The 17,615-nt window shown below is 32.5% G+C and overlaps 1 protein-coding gene across 3 annotated transcripts in view; it reads left to right on the forward strand.

The window, feature by feature from the left end:
• LOC115229254 (titin homolog) overlaps positions 1-17,615 on the forward strand; it is a 139,352-nt gene that overhangs the window by 47,850 nt on the left and 73,887 nt on the right. For all 3 annotated transcript variants that reach the window (XM_029799631.2, XM_036515470.1, XM_036515465.1), the window contains one exon: positions 9,010-9,367. In XM_029799631.2, coding sequence (XP_029655491.1) covers positions 9,010-9,367 — 358 coding nt within the window. The remainder of the gene's footprint in view (positions 1-9,009; positions 9,368-17,615) is intronic.

Below are 17,615 nucleotides of genomic sequence, written 5' to 3' on the forward strand. Positions count from 1 at the left end.
TATGATTCACCAATAACTAGGTCAAAGTTAGGTCATTAGTTAACCTGGTTGGGTGCCAAAATATTTTCAGAAAGGGATTAAAAGCTGTTACACGTTTAATCTTGTAACCAAATATCAGTGAAACTGACTGTATTCTGAATTATGTTAGCACATCAACTATACTTTATTGTTGTATAATTACTTGATATATAATATTGGAAATAGTTATAAAATTTCTTCAGCATTCTTCTTAGACATTTAGTTGTGAGCAAGATCTAACATTAACAATCATTCTAGAATTACGCAGTTTGGAACTGTTGCAAACCAGCAAAGTTGTAAGGGTTGGATGTTGTCAGTGGGGGGAAGAATGCCAGTAGGTGCGATAGTTAACAGCTGTGAAAATAGTGATGGTGAGTTGTCGTAGCTGTTGTGGCTAATAGCAGCAGTGACTCCAGCAGAATTTGTATATTGTTTTATGTACTATTTTATAAAGGTTTTATTTATAATGCAATATATTTATATAATCTAGCTAATAGTACAGTTAGTTACTGATTTTGCTGTTTGAACAATGTCGAACATCTATAGTGGCTGCAGATATTTTGAGAACTATTTCTGTTGGCATTTACTCATTATGCAGGTTATATGATACTTATAAATACGAAAATCTAGTAGTGGAAAGTGATACCTTATTGTAAGAAGAAAAAGCTGATGGTCTGCAGCATCAGCAGACAGGACTTTGATACTAATTCACAAGGTATATCGAATGAATATACTGAAGTGACTTCAGAAGTCATAAAGGAAGAAATTCACCATATTGACTTTATCATAAAGAAGACAAGAAGTATAAATATGACATAAAATGATTTATTAAAACTTGAGTATTAAAGGGTAAGGGGTTATGTTAACAAGTTTACTAAGGTTACTATAAGAAATTATTACTAAGTCATGAATTTAGTTTGGTAAGTTCTTACTGCTGGACCAAAGAAATGTTAAAATCTTATAATAATGGCAAACATTATTCAAAGATATAGTAAGGACTATTTTTAGCAAAAGATAAGGGATTGGAAAAACTAAAATTCTTCTCAATCCTTTTGAGAAGAAAAATATTGATTTAATACATATTACTGCTATCATTACAGTTGTCATCTTTGTGGTAGCAGTGGTTGTGATGATAATAAGAATGATGGTCATAATGTGTTTCTTTTATGTAAATTGACTTTTTGTTTTCTTGCTGAGTCTGGAGGAAGAGTCAGCAACCATGATCATTACTGGCCCTCTGAGGTATGTGAGATTAATGCCATAGGGTGCATCTTGAACCATTGCAATTCAATGCCTGTAGGAATAATATGAGCTAGGAGGGAGTTCTGGGGGCTAATATTCTAGAAATGAGCGATTGGGTATAATGATTAGTGAAAAGCTAGGTGGAATTTGGGCACAATAAGGGTATGAGAGGAGTAGAAATGTGTGGATCAAATATTTCAGAGTGGAGATGGCATGAACTCAGCCAAGTCTGAAGAGCAGAGGCCATTATAGTATCGCAAAAACAAGGCAGAGAGAGAGGAGGCAATGTGCTTGTAGGTCAGAGATCAGAGTGTGTTTGTATGTATCTCTATGATAATCAGTCAGATTGATCTTTTCTGTATACAACCTTGGATTTCTGTATGCAACATCAGTAACTTCCCAAATGCGGACTTCGTTAACACCTTGTTGAGTATCATTAATTGTTGGGAGATGAAGCCTTTAAGAGAAGAACCACTTACTGGCATCCAGTCCTACTATGTTAAAGATGTGTTTTCATAAGAAGAAACTCTCAGTAATACTGAAGCTCAAAATTTGGAGTGATTGGGTTTCTAGTTGTATCAGTTCATGATTAAGAGGGTTGTGGTGAAATGATGGTTTCTTGATATGAATAGCATTAATTTTCTTTCTCCTGAAAGAGATAGAATTGGCATATCTCCATGAGAGGATGCTTTTGAGGTTTCTGTTCATATGATTGGTATGGATATTTTGAGTGGTATCCAGGTTACAAAGAAGATGCATGGTTGGGGAAGGTTAGGAATGAATCAACAATAGTGTCATCTACATTAGAGTGGGACATAATAGCAAATAAGTCATTGATGTATAGAAAGAAATGATTAGGGAACAAAACTGAACCCTGGGACATGCCAGACTTGATAGAATGAGGGACAGACAGAGTTCTATCAACACAAGCTGTGGTAGTGTTATCTCAAAGAAGTTCCATCCAAGGGATTTAAGATGAATAGAGCCCATATGTGACCTGATATGTAGGTAGTTTTGATAGAAGATTTGCATGCCAAACATAGATGAAAGCTTTGCTGATGTCAATGTTGACAATATTGCTTTCATTAAATTTTTCCAAGGCAAAAACATACAGGTAGGTAACATAAATAGTAGGTCACCAGCAGTTCTGACTTTACAGAAACAGTACTGATGGCCATTAAGGAGGAAAACAGAGATCGAAGGTGTTGGAAGATCTTGTTGTAAATGGCTGTCTCTATTACCATCAGGGATATATGAAGTAATAATGTGATATTTGGCAGGGTCAGAGGAGTTTCCCTTCTTGGGAATGGAATGCATGGTAAAGTATTGCCAAAAAAAGCAAGGTAGATCCCTGTAGAGAAGGAGAGAAAGAGAGATTGAAGAGTTTATTGAGTACAGTGGGGTAGCTCTGGAATGTAAAATTTGAAAGTAATGGAAAAGATGTCAAGGCCAGTGACCTTAGTGGTTTGAAGCCACCAAAAATATTTTCGCCATTGGCATGTACATGCAAGATAGAGGACCTGAAGCAGAGGGAAGGATAAACTTGGAGATTTGCCAAATGTGTGCAATGTGAAATTGACTGCAAAGCTGACAGTGAATGTGGAGACTTTTCTGCCAGTTCTTCTACTCATAGAACCATCATTAGTCATGAAGTGGAGGGAAAGAAGATTTTGTAAAGTTGGTGGAAACCCTTTTGGCAAGCAACCAAAAGGATTGGCTGATAAAGAAGAAATTATAAAGACAGATTAGATAGATAGATAGATAAATAGATATGCGAGAGACTGAGAAAAAAGACAGCCAGGAGAGAAATATCTTGAAGTTAGCAGCATTATAGACAAGCAGTCATAGGAGCAGACATTGAAATATAGAGAGGGGTGGAACAAAAGGTTGGAAAAGAAAAGTACAAGTAAGAGGAGCATGAGTAAGAGAAAAAAAAATGAAGTGAGTCAGGTATAATAATGATGGGGAGTGAATGTTAGTGAAAAGAATAACAATAACAGAAAGAAATTACTGAAAAATGGAAGATTGATATGAGCATCTATGTAGTCACTTATCCTGTTAGAAATAGTCATAAAATTTCATTAAAATCACACTTTACCATTTTCAAATAGTGGAAGGATACAATGGATAATGTAGTCTAAAATAAACAATGTATGTGAAGGTGGGATACTCAGATCTCATTCACGGCTTACTTCAGTTAATTGAAGGGATGTAGAGTAAAATGGTCTATCTGGAAACTCAGTAGCTGAGAGGAAGGAGGAGTATTTTACTCTTGGCTGGTTATATGACATGGAAACTGGGATAAACTCCAGCCTAATGAACCTATGTAAATAGATCTATAATGAACCTGTAGGTTCATTATAGATCTATTTACATATTTATTATATTTAACTCCAGTATTTGTTTGGATTGTTCTTGCACAGGGGCCATCCGGACTCCCGTTTGTGCCGTGAACAAGGATTAATCTTCCCTCTTCGCTCCTTTGTACCACATGGGCTCAACTCTCCTCCCCTCTTCATCAAACCTCCTCCCCTCACCTCTCTCCCCCTCACACCTACTTCCTCCCACCCACCCACCTCTCCTCTCTTGCTCCACCTCCTACTTCTTCTCTTCACTCCTACTCTCCTTCTCTCTTCTCTTCACTCCTACCCACCTTCTTCCTCCTTCATCGTCATCCTTCCCTCGTAACCCCACCCCTACACGTTCCAACCCCATTTTCTCTATCCTTCCCATCCTATCCCAACCCATCCCTTACACCCACTCCATCATGCTCCGCTCTACCCCCAGCCTAACCCACACCACACCCTTGCTTTCCCAACTCTCACCTGTCCCACCTCCCAACACCATCACACCACACCACACACCACTACACCATAACCACACAACACACCACATCACACCTCCATGCACACACTAGCACTGACCACTTCCCAGCCCCACATCTTCACACCTACACATACACACATGCACACGTGAAAATCACCAGCCTTCTTCCACATGCATATACATACTCTCTTATACACATGCATGTGCACCTTCGTTTTGGGATCACCACTACTTTATTATCTCCCCTTCTTCCTAGCTCTCCTGTGAGACCCTTCTGTCTGGTATTCGCCATGATAGATCGCTAGCCACTACACATTCTTTATTTTCTCTCCTTGTTTCTCTGTGTTCCTTTCTGTGGAAGAGCGTAGGCTTGAAACATTAAAGACTTTTTTACTTCCCGAGTGTTAAACTAATACATTTGCTTGTTGTCTACACCACCTGTCTTCGTCTTTTGTGTTTTTTGTGAATTTTCCCTATATATATGTATAGTTTACATATATATATATATATATACATATATATACTTATATATACTACTAGCACTCCATCAGTTATGATGAGTGTTCCAGTTGATCTGATCAACTGAACAGCCCACTCGTGAAATTAACATGCAAGTGGTTGAGCACTCCACAGACATGTGTACCCTTAACATACTTCTCAGAGAGATTCAGTATGACACAGAATGTGATAAGGCTAGCCCTTTGAAATACAGTTACTACTCATTTTTGCCAGCTGTGTGGACTGGAGCAACGTGAAATAAAGTGTTTTGCTCAAGGACACAATGTGCCACTGGGAATTGAACTCACAGCCTTACAATTGTAAGTCGGATACCTAATCACAAAGCCATGCACCTTTGTGTGTGTGTGTGTGTATATACTCTTATACTCTTATACTTGTTTCAGTCATTTGACTGCGGCCATGCTGGAGCATCACCTTTAGATGAGCAAATCGACCCCGGGACTTATTCTTTGTAAGCCCAGTACTTATTCTATCGGTCTCTTTTGCCGAACCGCTAAGTGACGGGGACGTAAAAACACCAGCATCGGTTGTCAAGCAATGCTAGGGGGACAAACACAGACACACAAACACGTACACACACACACATATATATATATACATATATACGACGGGCTTCTTTCAGTTTCCGTCTACCAAATCCACTCACAAGGCATTGGTTGACCCGGGGCTATAGCAGAAGACACTTGCCCAAGATGCCACGCAGTGGGACTATATACATATATATATATATATATATATATATATATATATATATAGAAACCTATGTATATGCATATTAATGTGGTGGGAATATACATTTATGTATATTTAGTAACTGAGTAAGCCTAATGGCCTAGAATTACTCTTTCATTATTATTATTCAAATTTAATTGACACTTTTATTAGCATGTAACAAAATGACTGACCATATGTTACTATACTTTTATTTTTTATAGCATGAGAATTATTCTTGTTAATTTAGAGAAAAGCAAAAGTTATTATTAGTATCTGGAATACAGTTTTCATCATTAGGGTTTGGTACTGTTATCTTCTCTTAAATATCTATACAATAAAAGTTATATATTACCCATCAAGTGGATTAAAAGAGTGAAAGTTTTATAGCTAAGCATGTGTTAACATATTTAATGTAAAGCTCATCAAAAGCCAGCTACTTTGCTTGGAGAGTAGTATCTATATGTTAAGACTGGCTTCTCACATGCCTTCTCTACCTGCGAGAAGTTAAAAGAAATTGCAAAAATAGATTCATTTCTTAGGTAGACTTTGACAAGTGAAATATCATCTGTACAAACAATAATAAGTAAGTCTGGCTACTAGGTGAAAAGAATCTTGTTTTGCAAATGTTATTGTAAATATTTTCTTTGTTTTGTAATGATTCTCTCGTTTGGAGATATAAATACATTTTGTTATACATATTTTGTGTGAAAAGAAAAAGAAATGCTTCTTATCAATGCATTTAAAATATGTGAATAGGATATGATGATGCTAGGTAATATTTTAGCTGAGCTCATCAGTTTCTATCTACATCAGTAAGTTTTCAATTATCATTTCATCGTCACAAACACAATACTTGTATAAAAATGAGTTGAGGCAATAACAAATGTTTATGCGAAATAAATTTATTTAAATTAACAAAAGAAAATTATATAGAAAGTATTGGTGCAGACATGGCTGTGGTTATGAAGCTCACTTTGCAGTCATGTGATTTCAGGTTCAGTTGCACTACACAGCACCTTGAGCATGTTTTCTACTGTAACCTGAGGCTTACCAATGCTTTGTGAGTGAATTTGGTAGACAGAAATGACGTGGAAGCCCATTGTGCATGTGAGGGTTGTATGCATGTGTGTGTGAATGTGTGAGGGAGGCATGCATGCATGCATGTGTGTGAGTGTGTGTGCCCTTGTGTTTGACAACCAGTGTTTGTTTGCTTATGCTCCTATCCCCAAAATTTAGTGGCTCATCAAAAGAGATTGATAGAATAAGTACAAGAATTGAAAATAGAAAATACAGAGGTTTAAAAATTTGACTAAACTCTTCAATATAATGCCCCAGCATTGCTGCAGTTCAATGACTGAAACAAAAATAGATAAGACATATCAATCACAATATATGGCTCTAAATTCTATCAGCTAGTGATTTGGCATACTTATTTATTTCAATCTTTAAAGAGTATGCTCTGGATAGGGAATTATTATTAGAGTAGCAGATTGGCAGAAGAGATAGAGTATCAAGGAAATATCTAGGGGTATTAGACCTGGGTCTTTATGTTCCCAGTCTAAATACTGCTAGGGTCAACTTTGCCTTTCATTACTCCAGGGGCGATAAAATAACATATCAATATATAGATTTACTCACACACACACACATATGCATCACACGTGTGTGTGTGTGTGGTGTGTGTGTGTGTGTGTACATGCAACTAGTAAGGGTTGGTGACAAGGACATCCAGCCATGGAAAATCTGCCTCAGCAAATTCCAATCATCTTATCATTATCATTGTTTAACGTCTGTTTTCCATGCTGGCATGGGTTGGACAACTTGACAGGAGCTGGCCAGCTACGGGAACTGTCCAGACTCCAATTGTCTCTTGTGGCAAAGGTTCTATGGCTAGATGCCCTTCCTAATGCCAACCACTTTACAGAGTGTGTCAGGTGCTTTTTAGGTGCCACCGGCATGGGTATGCAGCACTGAGACAAGTGCATATTATGTGACACCAGCACTTGTAAAGGACAAGCCTGTATGTACAGATGACAATGATTTTACTTGGTTTGATGCATCTTCTAAAGTTCAGCAAGTTGCCACAACTCCCAGTTCCTTGTCATTTCCTACCTATGCAAACAGTTAATTGCTGCTGATGATGATGGTGATGCTAGAACCTAAAAAACATATCCCGAAATCTACCAATATCTCAGTGCATATACTGTTCTCAAATATAAAATGGCTTTCTAACTTCATTCAACCTATTGCTCTTAAATAATGATAGAAGCCTTAAATAAAAACACCTTCCATTTTTCTACATTGTAGTAGCATGTTTTTTCTAGAATAACAAGTGATCTTCTATTGCCACAAATGGCCCAACGAAGTGAAAATATTTGGAGAAATGTGAAAATGATATAAACGTAGTATTTCATAACATTTGGCAAAAGAAAGTCTTTGGTAATAGTCCTACATAAAGGATTCGATTTTGGAATAGACTGGTGAATTTGATTAGGAATAACTAGTTTTGTTGCACTTCTAGAATTACATATACAAATCAGAGTGTTCTTGGTATAGAAAATTTCCAAAAAAAGGAAAGATGTGTTTAAATAATAATGTGAAAGCATGAAGAGTAAAACTGAATGGATAAAAGACTTAGAGAAAAAAATAAAGCAAATACTTTCTTTTAAAGTATGGATAGGTGTGGGGAAGAGTTAGAGAGATATTAAGAATAGAAAAAGAATGATATGAAGTGGGACAGATAAAACAATAGCATATAAGTACACACACACACACAAACCCATACACACACATGTGCACACATATATACATACATACATACATACATACATATATATATATACATACACAAATATATGTACACACACACACACACACACGAGTTTTATACAATACTGCAACTTATCAGATCCTGCTGAGCCATTCTAGCAATGCAGGAATAGAAGACAAATGTTAAATGATGACAACAGTGATGATGATCATGATCATGATCACGACGATGACAACGATGTATATATGTATGAGTGAGTGTGTCTGTATCTGTGTCTGCATGTATGTATGTGTGATTGTGGTGCTAGTGCAATTGATGATGATGGTGATGATGATGATGATGATGATGAGGAGGAGGAGGAGGAGGAGGAGGACGACGACGACGACGACAACGACGACAGCAACATCAACGATGATGATGATGATGACTATGGTGGTGATGATAATATTATTCTGAATTTGCTAATTAGTTTTCCATTTAAAAATTTCTTAATTTTATGACATTCTTTTATTCCGTGATTTAAAACTTAAAAATCAAAAGTATTTTTTAAAAACTATTTAGAACTGAACAGTTTCTAGCTAACCAAATAAATATATGTTAGCTGCTTTAAATATTTATAACCAATATATCTTTACTTTATTCTATTGTTTTTTATTGTCACTTGGAAATATTTTTATATCAACTTTCCAAAATAATCACCCAAGATTTATTCAATAATTTTCTGATATTTCAATGATAAATTTGACAAATTTGTTCTCTATTTTACATTTTAAGAAATGCTGAGGATGTTCTAATCAGTCCTCCAGGTTAAATTTCTTTCTTTCTTAAATGCTTACATATTTGTTGTAAATTGCTTTGTAATTTATTTGTGAATTCTAAACTTAATGTTACATTTCTTGCATTTTTTTCTTTACTTTCAGCTCCATTCTTCGTAAAACATTTACCTCATACAATCGATGTTATTGAAGGCACTGATGTTCGTCTAGATTGTGTTGTGAAGACACAGAAACCTGTTCCTCAAATTGAAGTCACCAGTGACAGGCAAACAATTGAGGGGGGTGTAAAAAGTGCTTCACAGACGGTGGAGCCTGCTGAGAAAATGACTCCCAGTCATGTCTCTGATTACAAGGTGACCACCTCTGCTGCTGCTGCTCCATGCAGTGGAGAGGAACGAGAAATCGATCCATCTTTTACTCAGAAATTTGATGATATTGTAGTTACCGAAGGTGACGATGCAGTATTGGAATGCAAAACCTCTGGAGAATCAGACGTCAGATGGTGAGTTATTACATCTCCTGATTCCGTTAGTCTAACATTTCCAGAATGTGATACCAACAAACACCAATGAAGTCAATGATCAAATCTAGGTCCTTTCCATAAGAAATGGATATTTGAAAGACATTCATCTAATTGAAAGATTATTGGGAGAGATGTCAAACTCATTAGGTAGTTAGCTATTAAATTGGTCAGTTAATAGTAAATATTTTTTCTATTAGTTTTTTCTTCTGCTAAATTTTTTCTTTTTTTTTTAATTGAATTCCTTTCTTAATTTTTCTCTCCTTTATCTACACCTAAACTATAGTTCAAATTTTAAACTTTTATTTCTATTCTTTTATTTAGTTATACGTTAAACTTAATCAGCATTGTAATAAGCAGCTGAATAAAATTACAGACATCTCATTTGATTATCTAATTAACATTTGCATTTGTTGTGTTTTACATATACTTTTTACATGAAGCAATTAATATAAATTAATATATATATATATTTTTTTTAATTTGGTAAGGATGTAATCTTTTTTTTTTAGTATAAATCAAACAAAAAAAACTAAGATTTGAACATTTGCAGGGTCTTTTCTTTTAATGTTTTTTTTTACCCCTTCCTAAATTAATGTCACTTGGTAAACTGAAACTCTTGTGAAATATTTGAGTTCTAAAGTAGATTACTATTTCAGTAATTCTGCTTTTGAGATATTGTGTGTGATTTTACTGTTGGATAAAAGAAGAAAATGTCCATAAAAGAAGGACAAAGAATTGATAAAAAAAAACTTTATTCTAAACTAAAAAAAAATTAACAATGATATAGATTAAAATGGAAAAAAATTGAAATAAAGTTTGGCTTTTATTTCAATTTCATACACTCATTTTAATTTGCTCTTCTGTGGTGGTGGGGGTGGGGTTAACAAACACAACATCATGTTAACCTGCTTATTCAGTAAGAAAATAAAATGTTTGCGCAATGAATCCTTTAATCTTTTAAACCAAATACTTTAACTAAAGAAAACAAAATCAAAAGAAAGTGATTTAGTTTCAAACTTATAAGTGAATAATTCAAAAATTGGTGGTTGTTGCTGAAGTTGCTAACCAATGTGATAAGCTTTATATGTTGCCAGAAATTGCTCTTTGTCACTTTGCTTTATATTTCTATCAAAACATGCAAGTATTTAATGCTTAAATGAACAGAAAAAAATGTTGTCTATGCTTTTGGCAAAGTAGAACAATGTTTTGCATCTGTTTTGTGTATATAAGCATACCATATTCTTAAACAGAAAAATAAAATTTGTTTGGTTTTTAAGAGTAAAATATGGTAATGAGATTTTCGTTTCCCAGTATAATTGTCTCCAAATGTAAATTAACTTAGCAATACTTATATACATTATATAAGCTCTTTCTTATTCTTATTCTTCATATAAAATCTATTCGAGTTTATTTTGTATTTCGATAAGTGGTTTGAGAAGAGGTATATAAAGCTGATTTATACTATTTCTTGGAATATTTTGAAGGAATTTTCATATTACTTATATATTACTATTTTGTAAGTGTTTTCTGATCATTATTTAAAGATTCTGAGTAAAAGTCGAGAAAGAGACACTGTCATTTAATATAGCAATCTTATGATGTGTGATTCATGTTGTTGTTTTAAATGAAAGGGAAATATATTTTCAGGCAGTAGTTTTTATATTCATGATATTCTTGAAGTATTATCAGAATGAGTAGAGCACCTTTTAAAGTACTTATGAAACACTCAAAACTATTTCTTGTAACCATTTTCAATATCTAAAGTTAACATTAATATAAATATCAAGCAAGAAATATATAATATATGTTTGAAAAATGGAATTAGTTACAAGTGATATATAAATGCATTGATAGATATAGAAAATGAGAGTTTTATAAAGATGAACTCATTAGAATGTGTTAATAAGACTGCAAATAAAGAACTGACTGCTTCAGTTGATGTTATAGTTGTACAGATATCTCATTTGACTATTAATTAATATTTGCATTGGTTATAATTTATGTATGCATTTTATATAAAGAAATTAGTATAAATTATTATATTTTAAAATTGTGGTAAGGCTTTGATCCCATTGTAATATAAATGTATTGAAAAAAGGAAAAGATTTGAACACAACAGGCAAGGATAGGTCAGTTTTATCAATGATTTTGAATTGCTTTGAGACTAGTAGGTACCAATGATAGTGAGTGAAAAAATTCAGTATGCCACTATATGAAAGTGAAGTTACAGGTTAGTGGTTTGAATGCTGGACTCATGATTTTTAAGTTGCAGGTTTAATTTTTTTGTCCAAGTGGTACATCATTTCTTTGAACAAAACACTTAATTTCTAGTACACTCAGCTGAATGTAATTACCAGTGGCACTTGGATATTAGCCCTGGGATGAACTTTTCAGTGGGGAGAGGGATTTTCAGCCTTAAATGCCTTAAAAATTTGGTTAAGCACAGTAACTTATGCAGATTATCATGAGCCTGTTGGCTTAAGGAAACTGCATGAAACTCTATAATATACCATATTCTATAACAGTTTCTTACTGTGAAATAAGCATATTAGTGACTAAGAAAATTACTAGAATTTTAATTAAAATGAGAGAGAAAGAGAGAGAGAATGAATAATACTTTACAAATGTTTTGTGTTTGTGTATGTTTCTGCTTAGCTTGCTTTGAAATGGCAGATTCATATTGATTATATATATATTCTAACTGTATAGAAATAGATATGTGAATATGTTTTTCATTTTTTTATTTTGGATTATTTTGCTTCCTGTCTCTTGTTGTCTCAGTGTTAACGCCACGTCTCAGATGTAATATAATTTTGTTTAAGAGTTACATTTGACCATTAATGGCTATCATGTGTTGTCACAGTTTCAATGAAGGCTGCTAAATATATACTAATGAAACCTGACAGAAAGCTAACACTAAAAACAGTATCTGTTGCTTATTATGAATTGTAGTCATGGATCATAACAATTAATTGATCTGGAAATGTAACTCAATAATGTATAAAATTTCATTTTGCATTTGATTAATTGAATTCTTTAACTGTAAATGTTAGAGTCAAAATTAAATTATGAATATTTTATATTTAAAACATTTTCCAAACTCTAATGATTTGAAATATTTTGTATTAATTATTTTCTAAAAGTTCTGTTATAGATTTGGTAATATAATGTTCTGTTTATTTATATATATATTCTGTATTTTCTTTGTTTGATTATAAAGATTATGCAAATTTCTGGCAACATATAGAACAAACTACATGATTTATTAGAAGCTGATAGGGGTTGTGATAATTTGTGCTTAATTATGATAACTAAAGCATATTTACACAACAAAGTAGTATGTCAACTTTTTGATATAGTATGGAATATAAACAAAACCTTTGTGTGGACACACACACACATATAATTGTTGATACAGCAATATATTGCTTAAGAAATATATAGATATATCAACATTAACAACTGATACAATTTAGTAAAATGTATACATAATCTATATATATTTGACAAAGAGAACAAAAGGGTTTAAGCTTGAAAATGTTTCTGTATATGATTAATATGTAAAAAATATTTATAAATCAAATAAAATAATAACATAATAATATAATGATATAAAATAATATATAATCATACTATATCAAAGTGTTGGCATACAAAATATTGGAAGAAAAGAGGATAAATAGGAAATGAATTTTTTTGAAACAGGTTTGGTGTGAAAATATGATATGCAATTTCAGAAATATTTCCTTTGAATTTAGGCCAGTAAATATAAAAGATTGTTGTAAGGAATTTTGTAATATATAATTATACCAGTTTATCCCTGTTCGTTTGCTTATGTATTGTACCAACATCATGTTGTGAAATATCCTACAAATAAGCTGTTAGCAACTTCAGTGTATGTATATTTATGGGTGTATGTGTGTGTGTCTGTGTACATGTATGTGCATATGTATGTGTATGTGGTGTATTTATGTAGGTGTTTTGTTATTTGTTTTTTTTTATGTTCAGCAATGTCAGTTGTATAGATCAGCAAAAATTAAAACAAAAATGATATTGTCTTCTGTATACTGCTTTGTTATTATTGAAATATTTGTGAAATCAATTATAAAAATCACAATTCATCACATTTATAAAGGTATATACATGAGTGCTGATATCCCTCTAGGTTTGAAAGTTATTGAGTTATATTTTTTTTTTTCAAAAGAAAATCTAGAACTGTAAATATATGCACTACAAATTTGTTATATATATATATATATATATATACGAATATATCAATAAATACCTTGAAAGATATATGTATATTTATATATTTTTATATGTATGTATACATACATACATACATATATATATATATATATATACACATACATGTATATAAATATATGTATATGTATATATGTATACACATATGTATATATTAATGATTGTTTTTATGCAAAATTATCTATAAAAACAACTTAACATTAAACCAAAAGATCACTCAATGCATTTTAGTAGAGAACATATCTATTTTTTCAAGGAAAAGGTTGACAATATACATGCACATGCACACACATGTGCATACATACATACATACTACATACATACATACATACATACATACATACATACATACATACATGCATACATGCATACATACATACATACATACATACATACATACATACATACATACATACATACTTTATACAAGGTGCTCATTAAACACAAGAGATTTTAGTCCCCTTTTTTAAAACTTCTGAATAGAGTATTTGAAGTTAATGCTAGATTTGTTAGGCAAAGCAGACTATCAAAACGAAATAGTGTTCAATATCTTTTCAAATTTGTCTTTGAAAATTTATAGAAAGGTGAGGTAAGGTGAGGTGATATAATTTCTCAAAGATATATCAAAAAGCACAAATGTAAAAAGCAGCTGTTTTAAATCCTTTTCCAAATGGAGATACCTGGCAGTAAATTTGGATTTCCAATGAAGGTTTCTTTTACAATGAAGCCACCATTAAACAGGCAGATTGAATGCCTTTACAGTTGTATAAACTTCAAAAGCAACATTAATCTGATATTTTAGCAAAAGAAAACACCCAGAAGCCCTCAGTAATATTCTATGAAGTTTCTTAGCATAGAAAAAGAAACTTATTTGATTTTGAAGGTCATGTTGCTGGTCAATATCACATTTCACTGAACCAGAGAAAAACGTGCACCATGAAATAAGGTGAATTCTAATGTTGCTGCTTAATTTTTGGACAACAATTTGATTTGACAAAAGATGAATAAAAGTAAATATGCTACAGACAAAAGATGAATAAAAGTAAATATGCTTAGCTTGGTTGATAATTAATATTTAGTGCTTTTTAAGTTGCATAAATGGCAAATATGACATTTTGTGTGTGTGTGTGCATACATGCATATAAATACACATGCACACACATACACATGCATGCACACACACATGTACACATGCACACACACACACACACACACATACACACACACATGTCTGATATTGTTATAAGAAGAGAAATGACAGTGATTTCAAAGTTTCAGCATGCTTGCTATAGTCCAGTGGAGGCTATCAACCAAATCATCAAAGTCCTTGTCAACACTCTACTTGTAAAAGTATAAGAAATATGTATTCTTACGAAAAGTATTGAATAATTCTTCAGTGTAATATTAAATTGTATTTATTATAACTGAACATAAAAACAAACACACACACATATATATATATATATATATATATATATATATATATATATATATATATATATATATATATATATATATATATACATACATACATACATACATACATACATACATACAACATACATACATACATACATACATACTTTATACAAGGTGCTCATTAAACACAAGAGATTTTAGTCCCCTTTTTTAAAACTTCTGAATAGAGTATTTGAAGTTAATGCTAGATTTGTTAGGCAAAGCAGACTATCAAAACGAAATAGTGTTCAATATCTTTTCAAATTTGTCTTTGAAAATTTATAGAAAGGTGAGGTAAGGTGAGGTGATATAATTTCTCAAAGATATATCAAAAAGCACAAATGTAAAAAGCAGCTGTTTTAAATCCTTTTCCAAATGGAGATACCTGGCAGTAAATTTGGATTTCCAATGAAGGTTTCTTTTACAATGAAGCCACCATTAAACAGGCAGATTGAATGCCTTTACAGTTGTATAAACTTCAAAAGCAACATTAATCTGATATTTTAGCAAAAGAAAACACCCAGAAGCCCTCAGTAATATTCTATGAAGTTTCTTAGCATAGAAAAAGAAACTTATTTGATTTTGAAGGTCATGTTGCTGGTCAATATCACATTTCACTGAACCAGAGAAAAACGTGCACCATGAAATAAGGTGAATTCTAATGTTGCTGCTTAATTTTTGGACAACAATTTGATTTGACAAAAGATGAATAAAAGTAAATATGCTACAGACAAAAGATGAATAAAAGTAAATATGCTTAGCTTGGTTGATAATTAATATTTAGTGCTTTTTAAGTTGCATAAATGGCAAATATGACATTTTGTGTGTGTGTGTGCATACATGCATATAAATACACATGCACACACATACACATGCATGCACACACACATGTACACATGCACACACACACACACACACACATACACACACACATGTCTGATATTGTTATAAGAAGAGAAATGACAGTGATTTCAAAGTTTCAGCATGCTTGCTATAGTCCAGTGGAGGCTATCAAACCAAATCATCAAAGTCCTTGTCAACACTCTACTTGTAAAAGTATAAGAAATATGTATTCTTACGAAAAGTATTGAATAATTCTTCAGTGTAATATTAAATTGTATTTATTATAACTGAACATAAAAACAAACACACACACATATATATATATATATATATATATATATATATATATATATATATATATATATATATATATATACATACATACATACATACATACATACATACATACATACATATATATATATATATATTATCAGTGTCCTTTTCTATCTGCTTTCCATGATAACATTTTTCTACATGGAGTTACTACCCTTAAAGGATGGTGCTCATCTGATTGTAGACTTATTTTGAAGTAAGTTACTATTTCCTTTGGTCCTTTGAATAATGAACAGCTCATGCTTTCACTGTAGATTATAAACAAGTACACTGTCATATCAACAATGTTTTATGCAGAGTGCAAGCAACATCAAGGTAATAGGAAAACATAAACACATCCATATATATATATATATATATATATATATATATATATATGTGTGTGTGTGTGTGTGTGTGTGTGTGTGTATATATATATATGATATATATATGTCGTTTGTAGAAAACATAAATCTGAAAGAAGAAGCACACTCTAAGATGTTGACCAGTATTTATTAAAAATGGGGGACAGCTGGTTTATGTTTATGCAATTACATTAGGTTTCCCATCCATAAAAAGTTTAGCTTTATGGTATATCATCAGATCCCCATTTTTAAGAGGTCATGGGCCAACAGGTTTTTGGGATCTGGCAATATGCCTTAAAGCTTAACTCTTTATGGACAGGAAACCTAAGGTAATCCCATAAAATGGCCACCCCCATTTTTAATATATATATATTATTTAGGAGGGAATGCAGCGCCCATAACCTATCACAGAGCTTCTGAGATTGGTGGGAGAGAGAGGGGAAGGTATCTTCAAACTGGAAGCATGATCCAAATATTTACATGAGTGAACTCCATGATGCCAGGTGGTATATACATACACACACACACACACACACACACACACACACACACACACACACATATATATATATACATGAAATATGTTAACATTTAGAAAAACTATTCTCTGCCAAATAAGTTTGTGTGACATGAGAAGAAGAGAATTTTTAATATTTCAGGTAGTGCCCCTTCATCTGTATAAGAAATGCTAAGTGGAGTTGAAGTCTATAAATAAGGCTGAAGAATGTCAGAAACATTACTGAAGACTAAATCTACATGACATCTTTCTATCTCCTTCATAATTATATGTAGACATCTCAGAAATAGGTTAATATATAAGGATTCATAACATTACTTCCTATAAAAGAGGATATGGGGTTATAAATAGACTTTTTTTTATATCTGAGATGTGTTTATAAGAAAATTTATCACTTTCAGCAAGTCACAGCACGTCTAGATTGCAATTTAGAAAATATTTCATCACCACCACCACCACCACC

This window comes from Octopus sinensis, linkage group LG2, assembly GCF_006345805.1.
Source record: "Octopus sinensis linkage group LG2, ASM634580v1, whole genome shotgun sequence".
Lineage (NCBI taxonomy): Eukaryota > Metazoa > Mollusca > Cephalopoda > Octopoda > Octopodidae > Octopus > Octopus sinensis.